Source organism: Choloepus didactylus, chromosome 11 (genome assembly GCF_015220235.1).
Source record: "Choloepus didactylus isolate mChoDid1 chromosome 11, mChoDid1.pri, whole genome shotgun sequence".
In the NCBI taxonomy this organism is placed as follows: domain Eukaryota; kingdom Metazoa; phylum Chordata; class Mammalia; order Pilosa; family Megalonychidae; genus Choloepus; species Choloepus didactylus.
The window spans coordinates 33,796,872-33,817,821 of NC_051317.1; the positions used below are offsets into that span (position 1 = coordinate 33,796,872).

A 20,950-nucleotide genomic window follows, 5' to 3' on the forward strand; every position below is an offset into this window, starting at 1 on the left:
TCTAGGGGATTTCTTTTGAAATTAAAATATAAGTTATAGATTAAGTAACTCAACAGAAGAGGATAAAAAATCCTGTTCTAGAAATTCTAGCTGAATACTCTACCACTAGAGTAAAATAATAACAATGACAACCATGAAAAGTACAGTTACTAGCAACCTAAAGAGCAGAATAAAATCAAATAACTACCATCTGAGCGCCAGGCATCCCATGTGTGGTCACAGATGTAAAGTCCTGTGTTGTCTGTTCCCTCGGACTGCCAGGGTCTGCACGGGGGACAGCTGGACCTCAGGCTCCTCCGAAGATCCCCTGGGATGACATTCCTGCTCCCCCCACAGCCTCAGTGCACCCCCAGACAGGACTGACACCTTTCCTGTAAACTTGCAGTTTTGGGAACAGTTGTGGACTCAAGGACTTCATGATGGAAAGGCACAGAGTGTTCTCAGCACACGCCAGGTATCTAATAAAAGGTATCCCCAGAATACACACCAGCACACTTTCTGAATCTTGACTCAAATGGTCTGTCCTTCCATTCCATTCCACTCAGTGTACCTGCACCCTCAGACTTTTTTTTTTCCTAATAGTGACAAAATGGAACCATCTTAGTTAAGTCTGATGAAAGGACTGTGCTTACTGTGTTACATTTTATGGGGTCTGAATAAAACCCTGAAGTTGCTTTCATCTTATTTGAAGATTCCTTAGCAACAAAAAGCCATCTGTCACCTCTGCCTTTGCTAGCCAGGGTTCAGAGACCTTAGTGTTGAATCAAACATGCACTCAGGGAAACAGATAGAAAAAGAAAGACCAAGAAGAAAGACCAAGCTATTTCTCAGTCTTGGGTATAAAGTACATAGGTGAAGATATGCGTTAAACAACAGAGAAGGTGAAAAATAAGGTGGACACGATATGGCCAAACAAGAGTAAAGTAACAGGAAGGAGAGAGTCCTAAAACAGGGACAAAGAACCCTACCGTGGGCCTCCTGATGGGCTGTGCCGCACAGCACCACCAGCCCTGGAGGGCTTCCAAACCCTCCTTGCTGAGTTACATCTTGACATATGTTGTGGAATTTTCTAGGAGGTGGGAGAGAGGGTGGATATTGGCACCATCCAGAACCCTGAACTTACCCACTCCCAGGGGAAAGTGATGCTGGCCACACTGAGTAACTCCACAACAGTCTATGGAATCTCGGTTTTGGTAAAGAAATGCGGACAGAGCTATTTCAAGATGTTAAGGTTACATAGAATTGTACTGGCTTGACTGCCAAATCAACCAAAATAAAGACAGCTGACAGATACGTCCTCTCAGTGAAGTGTCCCCGAGATGGGACAGTGCCCCTTTGCATTCCAGGGCCGCCGCAGCCTCTGAGCCTTTGTGAGGAGCTGAGCCTGGAGCTCGGGGAGGCGAGGGTGGGTGAAAGGATCCCGACATTCCCAGGCCTTCCCGCCTGGCTCCTATTTATAGAGGGGGCCCTACTCTAATGATGTCACCTATTCCTGGCTCCCTCACAGCACACGGGGGAGGAACAATTACATTCTCCATGCTGGAGGCTGTGGGAAAGAATCGGCTCAGCGACCTTTCCCAGCGCCCCCGCATCAGCTTGGCTGAGAAAGCTGGAAGGATGGTCAGCGGGAGGATTCTCCTGAGGCTGCAGAAATTCAGGCTGAAACATCCCAGGAGGAACGGCACAGGCAAGGGAGCGGGAAAAGTATGGAAGCCTGAGCTACAAAGCTGGGACATGTACACTTTCAGGTTAATATACATTTTTATCCATCCACCCATCCATCCATCCTTCCATCCATCTAACAGATGCTACGAGGACCTGCCACAGTTCCTTGTTTAAGTTCAGAATGTTGCTAATGCCCACTGGAAAAGATACTAAGATCCTGTGCCTTTTTCATATGTTGTGCCTAATACTTGGAAGGCCACCTCATTGCCCACCCCACTGTCTGTCTGGCCAACTCCTATCTGTCCGTCAACACTCATCTCAGGAGCAGCCTGCTGAGTGCAGCTGCCGTGGTTCCCAAAGGCAAGCTCGGTGGATCCTTTGCTGACGAGGCCACTGCATCTTGCCACTAGCCCAGCAGCATGGGTGACAGCTGAGACGTGGGGGTAGAGCTGTGAGGGGCAGGTGAGTGGGCCCTGCTCAGAGCCCTGGCAGGGGGATTTCAAGGACTGTGCTTGGAATATTTAAGGGGAAGATTGGGAAGTCTTTAGGAAGGTGTCAGCAAACAAAGCTTTGGGTGGGGGGCTCTTTTAATAACCCTCCCCTTGTTTGGGAATTCTCTGGAATGCAAGTCAGGTCTGAGAAGAGAGACCCAGACAAAACAGCTTCTGTCAGTCCCCTGGTGGAGGGGAGTGTGGGTCTTTTGAGGACCTAATTCACAAGGGCATATTCTCCTGGACAAGGAAGACAAAATGGAAACCAGGGACTTGCTTGGCTGGCCCTGTTTGGTTACAGTTGGTAACTGAAGCCCAGGAAAGGGTCTAGGAGGTACACGGGGTGGTCCCAGGAGGCTTGGGAGAGTCAGGGAAGGGGCTTATTTCAGGGCTGGTCCCTCCAGACTATGTCACCGGGGCCGACTCGTCTACTAGGTCCACAACTCTTATGGGGCTCACAAGAATGTTAATTTCTTTTAAAATCAGAAAGGAAATAATATATATAATCAAACCCATATCGTATTTGTCTTTATACCAATGCAATGGGAAATGATAATTTTTATACACATATCTTTTATGGAGGAAGAGGGCCCTGAAGGCGAATGTGTTCGGGGCCCATGAGGTCCCAAGGGGACCGTTTCATCCAGGAAACTAAGGCTGCAGGTGAGGGTTGGAGGAAGGGTTTTACCACTGGCCGGAAGGATGGATGACATCGCTGGAGACGTACACTAAGAACAAAGAAGCCAAACACAAGGCCAGGGAAGCCGGTTGGGCCTCACAAAATTAGGCGGCCTTCCGAGGCCCCCGATTCCTCAGATCTTTTCTGGGTTCCTCGGTCCACTCACCTGGACAGGGCAAAATGTTGCATTCCTGGTACTCCAGGGCGGGGCCCAGGCAAGGCATCCCACCGTACTTGGGCTCGGGGTTGTTGCAGACGCGCTTCCGGTGCCGGATGCCCCTGCTGCAGTCGCGGCTGCACTGGGACCAGGAGGTCCAGGCCGACCAGGCCCCGTTGACGGTGTGGGCCGAGTACCTCCCGGCTCGCAGGAAGTCGCTGGAAAGGCCTGCGAGGGAGAGGCCAGATGTGATTCTCTCAGGAGTTCTCCGAGTAACACGGCCATGCTAACATTTGTTTTGGATCGCCCCCTGCTTTATTTCTATAAGAACACTCTCACATTCAGTTGAAAATCCTCAAATTCAGTTGAAGCCAAAAAAAAATTACCACTGAGTGACAACCTCCTATAACTCCAGCTTATTTTTGTGCAATTGTCTTAAATAAGGTTGTCGATGAGAACTCAATTTTTGAATGTGGCAAAATCCTTACAAAGTAATAGGTCTTATATTTCTAGTTTGACATATTTTTCTAAGAAAACACTTCTTACAAAGAAAATACAACTTCCTCAACTTCCCTCGGGAATTCTCCAACAAGCAAGCAAGAGCCTTGCAACCTGCAGATGTGCTCTGAAATAAAGCTGGAGTTTAAAGGCCCTTCTACACGTGCAGTAGGGCATGCCATTAAAGCCACCCAGCTGGAAAAGTGGAAACATGCTTCAGACCCTTGCTAAACCTGTTCTTTACTTGCTAACCTTTCAAAAGTGAACGGACAGTGATGAAAGGAGCAGAGCTAACTATTGCTGAATCATGGGCCATGGAGACAAGTGTCTGTTCTGGAGCCAGGCTATGCTCCTGTCCCAGAATTGAACCTATCCTCGGATGACCTTGTCAAATAGCACACGCTCCCCTGAGGTTCAGAGCACACTTACTAACAGAATGTGTTTTCCAGGAGCAGCCACTGTACAAGCAGCAGCAGTGGGATGAGGGGGAGTTGTGGGAGGAATGACAGCTAACAGGCTTGGAATACTTGTGTCAGTGTTGCTCTGAGCACATTACACTTGCTAAATTATTTCATTAGCCACAGTCGAAACTAATATTCATTTTAGTTAAAATGCCTATGATACTGAAAAATACTTTATAATTTTCTCAAACACGGGCAATGTGATGCAGGTTGTAATAACTCTTGGAGAAGGCAACAACGTTCTGGGGAAGTGTGGTCGTGAGGAGGTAAAAGTACCAAGGTGCAGATCCATTGTTAAGCTTGTTTGTTGTCTGTTTCAAAACCCCGGCTCAGAAATGCAGGCAGGATATTCTTTGGAGAAAACAGACTACAAGTGTCTTTCTGTTATGAGCCAGCTCTTTGAGGTCAATCAATAAAGAGCAACCAAGTGCAATTAAGTCCCATCTTGTGTGGCCAGAGGCAAGGACCAATTTTGCATTTACCTGATATCAATACCGAAAGCATGGATGGTGGTATCATTAGAACTTGAAGCCATTAAGTCACAGAAAGGTCCAAGTCCTTTTTAAAGCCATACCCATCATATGCCAGTATAAGAAATATAGGATATCTTTTATAAATCTGTATTGAATTTTTCCTTAGTTTATTTTTCTAACATTTAAAACAAATAATCAGCTTTGGTTTTGTATGTATCTGAGAATGGAAGGAATAAAAAATATATGTTCAGAGGGTAGAATTAAAACAATGTACAAAGAAACACCGTAATTCATTTTCTCTTTTAAAATTTGATGTCATGAGAAATAAGATATGGTATAGCCTACTCTGAAAGTAAAGTAGTGAATGAATGCATTGGAGAGACCAAATACAAAAACATGATGCCCAGTTACATTAGAATGTCAGAAAAGCAACAAATAATATTTTTAGTATAATTATGTCTCAACTATTGCATGGGACATACTTATAATAAATAATTGCAGGGGACATGCTCATAGTAAAACAATCGCATGGGGCACATACATACTACAAAGTTCAAGGGACATACTTCCAGTAGAAATATTCTGAAAAACATCGGAAATTCAAATTTGTGTTTTTTCCGGCAACGCTAATTGGAGAGCATACCAGTCCTTGTGACATGCACATCTTCAAAATGGGTCTTCAGTTACTTATCTCTGGATATCTCATTATATATATTTTGTCCCAATTTGTTACTCAAAGCACAGCAGGGTTTTGGGAAAATAGAGAGGGGAATGTCTTTTCTCGCTTTTCATGTCTGGTGAAAGAAGCAATGAAGACTGTTCCATCAGTGCTGGTGTCCCTACAGGATCAAATAGCAAGTCAAAGGAAACTAAACATTGCTGTACAAGTTTTCCATAACTTTCTAATTAAAGTTACATCACAGCAGCCTTTCAACACCCCGCAGCAACCTCACACTCCCCACTGGCCACGTTAGGGAGTGAAGTAAGCTACGTAATTAAGAAAATACAATTATTACTGATGAAAACATATTAAGGCAAAGAAATAAAGGCAAGGTGCCTTATGTTCTCAATTCCAATTTTCAAATCTTTAAGTAGAAGATGAGATATAATATGTGGAGGAAAATGTTCAGATTAGGAAAAATATCCTTTATGTGAAGTCCTTCTTAAGAGACAGAAAACGCTTAAGATCTAAGAGTGGCCTTGCTTTATTCACATCCACGACCCACACTGCTTGCTTTATCTGAAACATCACTTTCCTTGTGCTGGTTCTCTGTCAGTGCACCTTGAGGCGATGGGCTTCAGGGAAAAAAGCAGCTGCTCCTCTAAGGAGAATCTTGAAAAGGATAGATTTGTTCTGGGATGAGATTCAGATTTCTATCAGTCTCATAAATACAAGTGAGAGGCTTTCACTTACAAGAGCTTCTATAGATCAGATTAAAGGCTTTTAAAAGTCAAAATACATACCTGCTCTTAGAATAAAAGCATCACGTAAATCATACAAACCGCCCCCCCCCAAAAAAAAGAAAAAAAACCCTAAGACAAACATCTCAGGTTTCTGATTTAGAAAAGAGTGGTAACATCTCCTTCTTTTCTTTTGCTAGAAATCCAGTAACTTTGGGTATTTCCCCATGGGTTATGTGAAGTCCCATTCATTTTTTAAATTTATTTTTTCTCTCTGTTCTTCAAACTGGATAATTTCTATTGATCTTTGTTCAAGTTCCCTGACTCTTTTCTTCTGTTATCTCCAGTGCACTTTTCTTATAATTACAATTCCATCCTGTGAATTATTTTATTTCAGTTATTATAGTTTTCATGTGTAAAATTTCCATTTAGTTGTGTTTTACAGTTCTATTTCTCTAGTAAAATTTATGATCTTTCTCATTATTACCAGCATATTTTCCTTTATACCCGTGAGCATAGTCATAAGAGCTGCTTTAAAATGCTTGTCTGATAATTTCAACTTCTGGGTTACCTCAGGGCTGGCTCTGTTGATTGTCTTTTCTTGAATATAAGTCATATTTTCCTGATACCTTCTGTGCAGAGACATGTTGGATTATATCCTACACAATGTGAACTATACAATGTAGAGACTCTGGATGCTGTTATGTTCCTCTGATGAGTACTGATTTTTGTCTTACTTTGTTCTACTTTATCAGTCAGTTAATATGCTGAACTGAAATGCTAAACTCTGTCCTGTAGCAACTTAATACCTCTCCAGGTCTTTTAATCTTAGCCAGGCTGTGCATTCGGATCTGTTCTGGGCATGTGAGGTTCAGCCAAGAGCCAGGGATCTGTGTAGAATGTATATGTAGAATTTGGAGTGCTGCCTCTCACATTCTTCATTTAGGAATTAGCCTTCTCATTTCCTAGATGCTGTGGTTGCCATGATGTTCTCTGAGGCAGTAAGACTGTGGAGTTCAACAAGAGTTTTAGATGGCCTGAATGGGGCAGGCTGGGGCTTGCCTTCAGGCTACAAGTCATACAAAAAATGGAGAAATCACACAATGTGTGCATTTTCCAGAATCTGCCTGCTTTGGGGTTACTCTCCAGTGCCTTTATGCAGCTTTTTTTTTTAAAAAAAAAAAACAAAAACAAAAAAAGAATCATTTTCCCCAGAGTTTAGAGATACATGTAATAAAACTGGCTCAATAGAAGTTACTCAGCTATGATCAGGAGCGAAAGGCACTCAAATATTTTGGATTCAGATGGACATTTGAATCTCAGCTCTCTCAACTACTACTCAGTGTCATATCTGGCATATGAAAACTCTGAATCCTCATTTTCTACAACTGTAAAATGGGCTTCATAATACTTTTCAAGATTATTAAGAGTAATATGAAATAAAAATGTATCATGTGGGGTCTAACATAGAGGAGATGGTCACAAAAGTCCTCCAAATCTCATCCTAAGAGTCTTGGTAGAATATATTAGTATCCACAATATGTTTATATACTTGATCTATACTTACTTATCTATAGACTGGATTTATTAATACAATATTATTTATTCATATATATACACACAAATATATAGACTATATACAAATAATATTTATTCTAGCATTTCTTATTTTCTACCTGTGGAATTTACTACTACACAATTTAGTTACATGTACAGAGAGACATCATGTTTGGTTTATATTTTCTTTGGCCTCCTCAAAGCTCAAATCTGGTATTTTCATAAATTCAATTCTTCTTTATCAGTTAGCATACATTCAGTTATAATAGGCACTTTTTAATCTGTTGCTTCTTTAGCTTTTCTCAGGAATTGACTTGCACATCCCTGGAACATACTGGCTGGTGAAAGAGGAGAGTAAGTCGAGTAAGTCATTTGAACGAGTCATTTAATTTTCATTTGTGAAGAAATGGAGAAATCACTACTCCAAATACAATGATATTTTAAAGTGAATTAGTTTTAAGACAATCTAGAGAAACTTAGTAAATAGGCTAAAGAGGAAGTATAAGGTTTTCACTGCAGATGGTAGTCCGCTAACCACTCATGTACCAAAAGCGGGGCATGGTCAACTGTGAGGAAATAGCAATGGCCAGAATTAGGTGTTATTGCTTTTGTAAATTTCAAACTCATTTTAAAAACTTAAATTTTATTCTTTAGCATGGGGCTGCCCTCCCGATTCACCGCATTCATTGAGGTGAGACTAATTTGCTTGTCTGTTCTTCAACCTGTTGAAAGAAGTTGGTCACCTGCCATGAACCCATCAGGTAACCAGAAGAGTGACCGCCGTGGTGACAGAGAGCTAGAACAAGAGTGTGAGCTCCCGGGAGAGTGGCTGTGCCTTGAGTCAGCACAGGAAGGAAGATGCTGCTTAAACATTAAATAGCACCCTATGCTGTCTTACTGTTGTAATGAAATTCGGCTTTGTCTCTAGGAAAAGTGTCTCTTGATACAAAGGTTCCATTTGGATTTTTATTGGACATGGAAACAAACAATTACATTGTAGATAAATTCACAATTCCTGCTTGTCTTAAGCCTTATAATCTTACTGCATAGCAGGTTTAAAAAAAAAAAACTGCCTCACATGAAATTTCCCAATGTTTCTTAGTAAAGCTTCTAGTGACCTAGTTTGCCATCAATACAGGTGTAGCAAAAACCAGTATGGATAACTGTGTGCTTACTTTGGGTTGGACGCTATTGCAAACTTTTTACATATATCAATTCATTGAATCTAAAATTATGATCCCCATTTTACAGATGAGGGATTCAAATCACAGAGAAGTTAAGTAATTTGCCTGAGGTCACACAGCTAATAGGGTGTAGAGTCTTAAATTTAATCCAGGCAGCCGGACTCAAGACCCCTAGGTCCTAGAGAATGCAGGACACTGCCTTTTAGGGAGCTGGAGGGAAGATATGGGAGCAAGGTCTTGATGTCCATTGCTTCTGGTTATCATTTTGGTTTAACTTAAGGAAGGTATGATGATTCATTTGATATGTCAACTTGGCTAAAATATGGTGTCCAGTTGTTTGGTCAAACACTGGCCTAGATATTGCCATGGAGGTGTTTTGTAGATGGGGTCAGCATCTATAATCCTTTGACTTTAAGTAGAGGAGACTTCCCTCAGTAATCTGGGTGGGCCTCATGCAATCAGTTGGAGGCCTCTACAGCAAAGAACCAAGGGTTCCAGAGTATTTTAGCTTCCTAGCCGATAAAACAAATGCCAGGCAATGGGTTGGCTCAGACAATGGAGATTTATTGGCTCACTGGTTTTGAGGCTAGGAGAAATCCCAGATCACAGTGTCATCAAGGTGATGTTTTCTCCCAGAACACTGATATTCTGGGGCTGGCTGCTGGCAGTCCTTGGTCCTTGGCTTTTCTGTCATGTGGCAATGCACACGGCAGCCTCTCCTGGCTTCTATTCCTGGTTCTGTTGACTTCCAGCATCTGGCTGTGCCCTGTGGCTTCTCTCTCTGTGGCCTTCCCCATACGGCCTTCAGTAATAAGATTAAGACCCACCCTGACTGGGCTGGGCCACACCTTAACTGAAGTACCTCATCAAAAGGTCCTATTGACAATGGGTTCACACCCACAGGAATGGATTAAGACTGAGAACATGTTTTCCTGGGGTATATAACTCCAATCACCACAAAGTAAAGAAGAAAATCTGCCTCAAGACTACACCATCTATTCCTCTTTGAGTTTCCAACCTGCTGGCCTCCCCAGTGGATTCTGGACTCAAGACTTTGATATTGTTTTTACCAGAAATTCCCTGCTCTATGGAATTCAGACCTGCCAGCCTCCACAACTGTATGAGCCGATTCCTTAAATTAAATCTCTTTTTATTTATCTCCTGTTGGTTTTGTTTCTCTGGAGAACCCTAATATGGTGAGTTTTATTTATTTGTTTTAAGTTGTAGATTTATTCAATAAAGTCCTTGACTAAAGTAGTCTTTTTTTTTTTTTTTAAAGAAACCATTAACAAATCTGCATAATCACTAAACTACAGCGAGCAGAATTGCTTGAGATTAGGAGAGAACTGATGTCAGTGACAGCAGCGCCAAGAGGAAGCACGGTCGGTTTTAAAGCAAGTGGCTCCTGATGGCAACTCCTGAACCACCTCCAGGATGGCAGCTTCAAGCCTCCCTCAGCTGTTAACCAGCTCTCAGGAGAAGGTGCAGTGATTGTGACGTGTGTAGCTGGTGGCCTTCACTCTGCCTAACAGCTTCCCTCACAGACTTCCTGCACCTCCACGAATTTATCGCACCCAGATTAGAGACTGTCGAGTCAAGAGCGTGAAGAGAAAAATCCACCCACGTCGTCCAACAAGGAGACTCACCAGTTCTGGGGCATTCGTCAAGGCCAAGCTCTCTGGGACTAAGGCTGCTTCTCTGGAAATGATGTGAAAATTGCCTGTCCTTTTATGTCACATTCATATTGATGGAATAAAGCAAAATCATACACCTAGAATTGCCGAGAAATGTTTGAGACGGTCTAGGGCAAGACATTATATTGTCGTCCTCTTCCCACAGTGCTCTAAGGACCCATCTGTAAACATCTGTTTTCTTCTTAGAATGGGGAGAGATTTCGTTAAATTGGATGAGAATGCAAGGAGATGAAGAGGGGGGTGGAGAACGAAGCTCTTTGGCACCCCCGGCTCACCCCGTTCCTTCCACATTGGGACAGCTGAGCTCCAGGGAGACGCAGGGAGCCGCCTGAGGTGACTGAGCAGAGGGCAGACAGCAATTCTGCCCAACCTCCGGCTTTCCCCATGTGATGAACATGGCATTCAAGGGATTTGCACAACTATGAGGGGCAAAGCGATTTCAAAGCCTACTATAGGATTCTAGCACTCTGTACTTTTTAACAGAAAGATCCTTTTATGGGTCTTAATAAAAAAATCCACTTCCATTGTCTTCATCCGTTTTGCGGATAAAGTAAAAGCTTATTTACACCTTACAATCTAGTGCCAGAAGAACCATGGAAGACCACAGAGCCTTCCTCAATATATTTTCCAAGGCTAAATAAATCTCCCACAAGCCGCTCTGGGCCTATAATAGCTATAGTGTCATTTTAGGGGTTGAAGTCACAGGGCCACCACAAAATATCACTAAATTCCTACAGTCAGGGTCTTCCCATCAATTTGCTATAAAGTCAGTTCTGCTCTACAGCAGTCATTGTCGTAAAGATTGCAAAACCATAAAATAGCAAAAAGAAAAATTCCCTCTTGCTCCTCTGCGACATAAGAGGTAACACCAAAGGCCCTTCCAGGGAAGCGAGCTGACGGCCCAGCCGGTGGGTCCTGCACAGTCCCTACTCACCATCTGTGGAGCAGCCGCTGGTGCCGTCGCTAGAACAGTACCGCATTTCAATTCTCTGTCTTCCCACTTCCAGCAAATTCGGATCGGGCAGGCGGGCTTTGCAGGTGTATCGGAACCGCTGCTCGTAGTGACCGCCGTTGTCGGAGATGTTGACGGGCGTCCAGGGGGTCCAGGACGTGGTCTTCTTCAGCTCGGGGCACGGGTTGGTATTGCAGGGCTGGTACTCCTGGGAGAGAAGGCGCAGGGGGTGGGTTATCACACAGCATGCACGGGGCAATCCCTCAGGGGCGTCTTCCCTTCAGCCAAGGGCAGGACTCTGCAGAACGTCAGCTCCTGGGACACTCAGCTACTCGACAAAAAAATTAACACGTTTATACTCAATTAGGCTGTTAAGTAAAATAAATTGGATGCCTGCATTGGTGTTGCTGAACGCCACCCCTTTTCTGAGAAGTTTACAGGGACTTTTCTAAAGTGTTAAAAAACAAAAGTGGGGCTTTCTGAAAATACAGAATGTATCCTGCAAGAGTTGCAGTTTATGCAACAATTAGAAATAAACTGGTCACGGTCTACTAGAGATAGTCTCTTAGAAATAGACAAATATACTGTAATAACTAATCTTTGATTATTCCACACGTTTTAAGGCCCTTCTATATAATGAGGAACCTAAATGTCAATGAATTATTTTAACTTCCCCTTTGGAAATCCCCTAGTTGCCTCTTGTAGTTGTAACTTGTTAACTATTTTGTGACTCTTGGGTTTGAGCTCTCTCTGCTTGAGCAGTTTTCTTTCAGTAAACCCTTTATATTGATGATTATTGGTGATGCAGTTTTCTTTGAAAAAGTTTTTAACAGAATATTTAGGGTTCAAGTCAACTCCAAAAGTAATCTGCACAGTTTCTCCTGAGTCAACAGTGAGAATGAGACAATAAACATAATTGTATTGAACAAAAATTATCACATAACAATCGTCTCCTTTTACTTAAGATATAACTGAAAATACTGATTATTCTGATGTCAGGTTTAGCTGTTTTCTCTAAGAGATTAAACATAAAATGATGGAACAAGAACTTGCACTTTAGACCACACAACAGTGAACAAATATTTTAAGCTCTGTAATTATAGATTCAAAGTATTAGTGTAGTAGTATATGCAAATGATAACTTGATACATGATAGTTTTTCAGCTATAAGAAGTTTCTCATCATTTCCACAGTCTATACCTCGATGACCTGAAATAGTTAATTGGCATTGCTCAGTCTCTCCTCCCTTCCCTTCCTATCAGATGCCTCCCTTGTGAGGCACTGGGATGGCTGTGGGTAACTGCACAGCTACAGTGGATTCGAAGGTCTGGCAAATGGGACTTATTATGTGTTGGTTGTTTTGGTTTGCTAAAGCTGCCAAAATGCAAAAAAACAGAAATGGATTGGCTTTTATAACAAGGGTTATTAGTTCACAAATTTACAGTACTAAGGCCATAAAAATGTCCCCACTAAGGCATCAATAGGATGACAACTTCTCTGAGGAAAGGCTGATGGCATCTGGGGCTCCTCTGTCGCATGAGAAGGCACATGGCCGGAGCCTGCTGGGCCTCTCCTGGGGTTAGCTTCTGGTTTCTGTTGCTTTCCTCAAAATGTCTCTGGGCCTCTAGGTGTCTGTCTTAGCTTCTCTCTCAGTTCCTGTGTGTCCTTGCTTATTTCTCCCAGGGCATTCCTCTCTAAGCATCTGGAGGTCCTCTCTTAGCTTCTCTGGGGAAAACTCTGTATTTCATCTCTTAGCTTCTCTCCTCATTCTAGTTTCAACAGCTGTCTCTAAAATGTCTCTGGGTGTTTTCTCTCTAAAGGTCTCTGAGCGCTCTTCAAAGTCTGCCTTTTGGCCTCTCATAGAGGATGCCAGTAAACTAATTAAGACCCGCTGTGCTGGTCTGGATGTATTATGCCCCCAAAAATGCCAGGTTCTTTGAAGCAGTCTTCTGTTGGTAGACATGTTAGTGTTGATTAGGTTGGAATCCTTTGAGTGTTTCCATGGAGATGTGTTGGGGACGATTAAGGTAGCATGTATAAAATCCACCCTCAGCGATGCCGGAGATATGCAACATGGCCGCTGGGGCTGATGCAATAGCGGCTTAAGTTGCCCTCAGCCTTCTACGGAAGTGATAGCTGTTCGCGCCTAAGATTTGCACCTAGAGTGCTAGCTTTACTACCTGCCTTCTACCCCAGCAACAGTAGCCACCAATCCTGTGCTAGCCTTACATCTGCCATCCGCCCTAGCAACAGCAGCAGCCAATCCTAGACCGCCACCCGCCTTTGCAGCCACCAATCTTAGGCCGCCACCCGTTGGTACTAGCCACTCCCTCTACCTTAGAGTATATATACCCTGCCTCTTCAATAAAGTTTTGCAGCTTGATCGGAAACCTGTCTTGCTGTCGTTCTTCGTGTCTCTTGTCCCATACCATTCTTCCCTCGCAGGAGCTGGAGCCTCGGTTGATCGTCCCGCAGGCCGGGACAGAGATGTGACACAATCAACTATGTGTGAGATTTGATTGGATAATTTCCATGAAGGTGTTACCCCACCCATTCACGGTAGGTCTTAGTTGAATCACTGGAGTCCTATAAAAGTGTTTACAGACAGAAGGAGGTGCTGCAGCCAAGTGACACACTTTGAAGAATGCACAGGAGCTGAAGACTGGAGCTGGAACACAACCTGGGATCAGCAGATGCCAGCCACGTGCCTTCCCAGCTAACAGAGGTTTTCCGGATGCCATTGGCCTTCCTTTGGTGTTGATACCTTCATTTGGCCATTTTCATGGCCTTCAGACTGCAACTTTGTAACCAAATAAACCCTCTTTATAAAAGCCAATCCATTTCTGGTATTTTGCATAAAGGCAGCCTTAGCAAACTGGAACATCCACCTTGAATGGGCAGGGGTCAATCTCCATAGATATAATCTAATCAAAAGATCCCATCCATAATAAATCTGCACCCACAAGACTGGACTAAAAGGACATGGTTTTCGTGGAGTACATAATAGATTCAAACCAGCACAGGAGTGGAGGATGAAATTTAGGACTATAATTACTAAATCTGCTTGGAGCACTTTTTAATGATTTATTTGGCCATATTTCTAAACATTGTGGCTCCAGAAACAGGGCCAAATGGAAAGGATGTAGGCCTTGGCCTTGGATAGAGCGCCACGCCACGACCCCTCCATCTGACGAGAAGGGACATTTCACTAGAGAGAAAACCCATTAACATAACACACCCAGTTATTGCCATACTTCATATGTGATTTTTTATATCAATGTTAAATGTACATATAAAATAAGCACTAAGTAGCTCTGTAAGCTTCACTCCATAAAAGAAAACTGCTCCATCCTTTCCGCACCTCTTCAGAGGAATATTTTGGCATTTCTCTCCATATAGCTAACGACTTGATTTTTCCAGGCTTAAGCATGGCCCATTAACTGGGCACTACAGAGAAAAGGGGATTTAGCTCTTTTCTCCACATCCCACTCACTTTGTCTATGACTTTAACGGAGCCTGCCCATTTCACTGTCATCTTAATATATGTCCAGTGGAATTTTGGTTAGCTCGATACCCAGTATTTGCAATTATTACTAAGAGGACATTATCCACCCCTGAGCTAGGTGGTACACGATGCCTGCTTTCATTTCTTGTCTGCTTCCCTTTATCCACAGTTATCTTGTGTACTGGGGTGGCTGCTTAGAGTCCATGAACTTATCATTAATTCAACCCCTGTCAGGAAGGGTATCGATTGCATATTCCTAAGAAATTCCTCCCAGAAAGCCCCACCGGCTCCAACCTGGCCTGGCTGTCCTCTCCTGGGTACAGCTCTGCTGCCCGTGTCCCCCTCGCCTCCATGTGGGGAGCCCTTCGCCTCTCCCCTAGGTTCATCTTTTGTTTCCTGTAGTCCAAGCCTTCCTGTTTCTTGGTCGGTCTCCCTGAAGGGGAGTACATCCTCCAGTATCATGCTAAAAAGGGTGCTCAGAAGGGACAGTTTTATGCTTTCCATTATTGCTCCACATATCTTTGTGCTACCCTCAAATTTGATTGAAAGATTGTTAGCAACTTTCAGCTGGGAATAATTTTCCTTCAGAATTCTGAAGCTAATGTCCCACTGTGTTCTACCTTCCAGTGTTGCTTTTAAGAAATCTGAAGCTACTTTGATTTCAAATCCTTTGCATGTGACCTTTAAAAAAGATCTCTCTGGATCCTGGGTGATCTCTTTTCCCCAGGGTTCTAACATGTCACCTATACTTAAGTTTGGGTCACTTGGTGAACCATATCAATTTAGAAACTGATGCCCTTGGATCTAGAAATTTTCTTGGTGATTTTTGTTGATTATTTCTTCCCCGTTTACTCTTTTTTTTCCCCCTTGCTGGAACTTCTGTTTTTGGATATGAATTCCTGGGCCCGTCCTTTAAATTTATCTTTTATTGCATATATTCTACCTCTTCTTATTACTCTACTTCCTGGGAGATTTATTCAATATTATCATCTAAAATCATTATTGAGATTTTCATCTCTGCTATCATATTTTAAAAATGCCAAAGCTTTTATTTATTTATTTTGGCTCTCAATTATTCCCTTGTTGGAGTACGCCATTCTTCATTTCTTGATTGCACTATTTCCTGTTATTTGAGAATGATAATAACTCTTTTGAGGTTTTCTTCTTTCATCATGGCTTCTGTGTCCTCCAGGTTCTCTATCTTTCATGTCAGATGCTTACTTTGGATGTCTGGACCTTCTTGGTTTTCTGTTCGTATTTAAGAGTGGGGGGTACAAAGTTCAGTTGGAAGGTCTGGGCACCGAGGGGGGCAGAGGGCTTGTCGCTGGTGGCGTGACCTGCCTGGGCCATTTGGATGAAGACCTGCCAGTGTCCTTCAGCTGGGCTCCTTGGGGGCCAGAAGAGGGTTCTCTGTCCCCGCCCTGCTGGGACGGTGCAGGCTGCGCGGCCGGGGTCCGGGACCCAAGTGGAGGAGGAGGGCTGGGCTCCCCAGACCCAGTAGGACAGTCATTCTCTCAGGCCAGAATGTCCTGTTCAACTGTGCCCAGTGCCTGCTGGTCCAGGGACTCGGTTTCCCTCCGCAAAGAACAAACCTCTAGGCTTCTGCTGGAAGGGGCAGGCCCAGGCTGCTCCATGGAGGGGCAGAGAGGATCTGGGGGTCTGATAACTTCTTTAGCAGATTCCGCCCACCCAAACTTTATTTTGCCTCTACCAGAGCCTGTAGTGTTGCTGATTCCTGAGCTGTCCTGAGGAGTCTCTATCCTCCCCCGCTGCGGGGTTTGGATTCAGTTTTCTTGGATATGCTGCAGATGGCAGTGTTTTCTGTTTATTTGTCCCTTTCCCCTGTCCCATGGGTTTACGCCTTGAGCAAGTTCCCTTTAATATTGTATTAGTGGGTGGACTAGTTTCTGACAGCTGTTGCAGCAAAATCACCACAAACTTGGTGGCTTAAAACAACATCATCTTACAGTGTGGAAGGGCCGATGTCCAAAATGGGTTCACCAGGTTAAAACCAAGGTGCCAGCAGGTCCATGGTCTCTCCAGAGCCCTGGGAGATTCTCCCCTTCCTTGCCTTTCCCGGCTTCCAGAGCTGCATTCTCTCTGCTTCTGACACCACGTTGCCTTCTCCTGTGACTCTGACTTCTCCCTCCACCCCCCATGAGGACCCTTGCGATTCCATCAGGCCCCCCCACCCACGGCAACCCTCCCATCCTGACATCCCTAACTCAGTCACATCTGCACAGTTCCTTGTGCCATTTGCGGGAGCATTCGCAGGTTCCAGGGATTAGGGGATGGACATCTCGGGCCACCATCCAACCTGCCACGGGAGGTTTCCATAAAGAGAGAAAGTAGCTGTGTGTCTACACCACCAACTCTACCTAGCAGCCTATTATAATCTTTTTTTTTGTTGCTGTTCTAAAGATTCCTATTAGGTTTCTTTAAGCAGGAGCTCTCATTCCTGTTTAACGCATCACAGGCTTTAAACAGAAAATATGAGCAGAGACCATCACTGGTTTCCTGATTTAACAGCCTCTCACCTTTCGTTCCCTGGGCTAACCTGGTGCTCCTTATCTCCACGCCAACAGGTACTAGCAAGATGGATGAGTTCATTTTCCTTTGTTTATAGCATGTTATATTACGGCATTTTTTTGCATGCTGCCTCCTAAGTGAAAAACTAACCCCAATAAATGCCATAAACCCAGTTGTGTGAAAAACTAGAGAGAACACATGTGCGCTCTCTCTTTTACACATGACATGGAGGTCGTGGGCTCAGAAGGCAATACAACCCTTCTGTGGACCTCGCATGCCTATCGTGTGGCTGTCCTGTCATCTCCAGTTTGAAAATGCCGTACGTCTCCATCCTGCCATTGATCACCCTGTGCCAGGTTGGCTGGGCAGGAGTCCAGGAGCTGAAAAGGTCGAGGTATTTCAGCATTACCAAGTTCACATCACCTACACAATAGATTCCGTGGATAATAAGCTGAGATAGAAGGTTCTCCCAATAGCTCTTTGTTTCCTCATACTAGAAATATCACCTGTCTACAGAGATGAAGTTTGTTTTTTGAGACAGATGAGGGGCAAATATATTGTAATCTGGCTCAAGTGTCTGTGTGCTAGTGACACGCCAACAGACAAAATGCCATGGGTCCCAGAGGGGTCACAGCTCGGGTCTGAAGAAGAGCCGTGTTCCAGTTTGCTAATGCTGCCATTTTGCAAAACACTAGAAATGGATTGGCTTTTATTAAGGGGGTTTATTTGGTTACAAAGTTACAGTCCTAAGGCCATAAAGTGTCCAAGGTAAGGCATCAACAATAGGGTACCTTCACTGGAGAAAGACCATCGGCATCTGGAAAACCTCTTTTAGCTCAGAAGGTACGTGGCTGGTGTCTGCTTGCGCCCAGGTTGCATTTCAAAATGGCGTTCTCCAAAATGTCAGTGTCAGCTTTCAACGGCTGTCCTCAAAATGTCTGTCTAAGCTGCAGCTTCTCCCTGAGCTCCTTCTGTCTGAGCTCTTATAGTGCTCAGGTAAACTAATCAAGGCTGAAGCTAAATGGGCGGGGCCACACCTTCATGGAAATTACCTAATCCGAGTTATCACCTACAGTGGGTGGGTCGCATCTCCATGGAAACAACCTAATCCAAACGTTCCAACTTAATCCCTACTAATATGTCTGCTCCCACAAGAATGCATCAAAGAACATGGCTTTTTCTGGGGTCATAATATATACAAACTGGTACAAGCAATTTATGATCATTAGATCTACACTAATAACAAAGTCTGTTCTTTACATTTATTATTTCCTCCTAATACAAAACTTAACATTAGGCTCAGGACTTTTCCTTTCCTTGCTTTCTGAGTTTTGACTATGATGCATGCATTTAAACTATCAAACTATGATACACTTAGAAATAGTGGGACCAGTCTGCTTTATATTACTGAGCAAAATTATGAGGTCAGTAATCACAAAGTAATTACTTAAATGGCTTAGTAAGATTAATATATATCTACAACCTACTGGCTCACTGCTGCTATAACTATCCAAATTTGAATTGTACTTGAAAAGCACTGCATGTAATACTAAAGAAAGAAATGATTTTAAAAGGATGTAAGAGAGCTAATTACTATTATTTGCTATATAAGGTTCTTAATATTCTGCAGGAAAATATTAAATAAAAAAAGTTTCATCCAGAAACCTGGGCGATATACTTACTGGTTCTCCCTCACATCTACAAGTCCTGTACAAATGGCCTCCTGATTTTGTCTTGTGCGCATTCTCTCCTCTTTATCTCCACTGCTTCTTTTGTAATTTGGTTCACCATCGCCTCTGGCCAGTATTACAAAACCACAGCATGTATCTCATTGAAATTTAGTTGTCTATTTATAATTCTGTCTTCACTAAAAGACTGCCAGCTTGTCAATAGAAAGAACTTTGTCTTATTTATTTTGTATTCCCAATCTTGAATACGACAGCACTATTTATTTGGTAAATGGATGAATCACATCGATCAATTCGCAAATAAGGCTCTTTGAGTGGAATCTGCATGAATTTGTGGTGTAAATTTAGACAGTGAAGAAGAGCCCCTAGTGTTGCTTTCCATTTCTCCTTTGGAAAACGTAAAATTATTCTAATTGCATAGGTTAAAAGCAAAATAGAGAGGATGGGGAAAAAAGCACATTTTTGATACAACATGTTTAGTACATAGTAAGAAACCCTCAAAATAATTTCACCAAAAGCTGGAGACAGAAACTAAATTTATTCTTTTATGGATACTTGTGGCTTCCATATGCATTGTTCAAGTTTTTTTTCCCGCAATATCTAAGATTGACACCCTGAGACAGAATGCCACTCTGAGTAAAGAAACGAGAAAGTAATGTAATTGCGCTTGCAAAGGGCCACAGTATTAACGCACATAATAGACGCAGACCTGTGCCCTCAGGGGCCTGTAGCAAACAGAGCAAAGACTGACGGGAAGTCCTGGAAATTAGCACCACCCAGTAAGTAAGAGAAGGTAAAGGTCATGGAGGGACTTCTGCTTCTGACCAAGCCAGAATCGGAGCAAGCAGGTCAACCCTCCCGCAAGAAACAACCGAACACGTCTATGGAACGGCAGTTCTTAAGGCATCAGGCAGCGAAGGCCAGAGCTCCCCCAGGGGTGGGAAACAAACGAGGTGAGCCCACCGTCCCCTCAGCCTCTGGTGCTACCAGGCTTCCAGGCTGTGGTGCAGGGAGGGGGTCCCAGACGGGGGTCCGCGGCTGGGGAGACAGAGGTGGGATTTGGGGGAGCCAAAGGGACTGGAGGGCCGAGGGCAGAACATGAGAAAGGAGAGCGCAGCAGAGAGAGAGAGCTCCAGAGTTAGGCAGCGGCCCTCACCTCACGGACTCAGCTGAGGACAACTCAAGGAGCGTGTGTGAAGCAGCTACACCTGGGGTGGGGGGAGGACGAGCCACCTGAGACTACTAGAGGGAACAGTGCTCGAGGCCCCCACAGGGCCGGGAGGAGGGCTCCTTCCTAGGAGCAAGAGTGGGAGCCCCACACTTCTCGGGGTGCTCCTTACAGGATCAGCAGGGGCCATGCCTCTGTGGTGGGGAAGCTAAGTGCTGCTTCCGGCCCAACTAACAAAGCTTACAAGGGACTACCGAAACAGTCAAATTTATTCTATGCAACTTAATCGCTTTCCAAAAAAAAGTGCTAGCTTTCTTTTCGTTTCTTTTTTTAAGCAATACACAAGTGCCCAGAACACAAGGTAAAGTTCACAATATCTGATCCAGTGTCTAAAATTACTAGGTAGGCAAAGAAGCTGGAAAACGCAACCCATTATGAGGATAAAAATCAAACAATTGAAACTGATACAGATATGACACAACTGATGGAATTCAGAGTCAAGGACATTAAAACAATAATGACTGTCTTCCATATATTCAAGGAGCTAGAAGAAAGACTGAACATATTAAGTAAAGAAAATGGAAAAATAAGGAAGAAATAATACCAATTCTTCCCAAATATTTGCAGACAATTGAAAAGGAGGGAGTACATCTCAGGTTGTTCTATGAGGCCAATTTTTCTGATATCAAAACCAGCTATTAAAAGGAAAGAAAATTAGAGACAAATAAGCCCCATGAATTTAGACGCAAAAATTATTAACAAGATTTTAATTAAATCAAATGCAGAAGTATATAAAAAGGATACTACATCATGACTAGGTGAGAATTGTGTTGGCAATGCCAAATTAG

At 43.5% G+C, this 20,950-nt stretch overlaps 1 protein-coding gene across 2 annotated transcripts in view; it reads right to left on the reverse strand.

Annotated features, from left to right (window-relative positions):
• SEMA5A (semaphorin 5A) overlaps nucleotides 1-20,950 on the reverse strand; it is a 524,772-nt gene that overhangs the window by 28,427 nt on the left and 475,395 nt on the right. For both annotated transcript variants that reach the window (XM_037799396.1, XM_037799395.1), the window contains 2 exons: nucleotides 11,195-11,420; nucleotides 3,002-3,220 (listed from right to left, as the gene is read on the reverse strand). In XM_037799396.1, coding sequence (XP_037655324.1) covers nucleotides 3,002-3,220; nucleotides 11,195-11,420 — 445 coding nt within the window. The remainder of the gene's footprint in view (nucleotides 1-3,001; nucleotides 3,221-11,194; nucleotides 11,421-20,950) is intronic.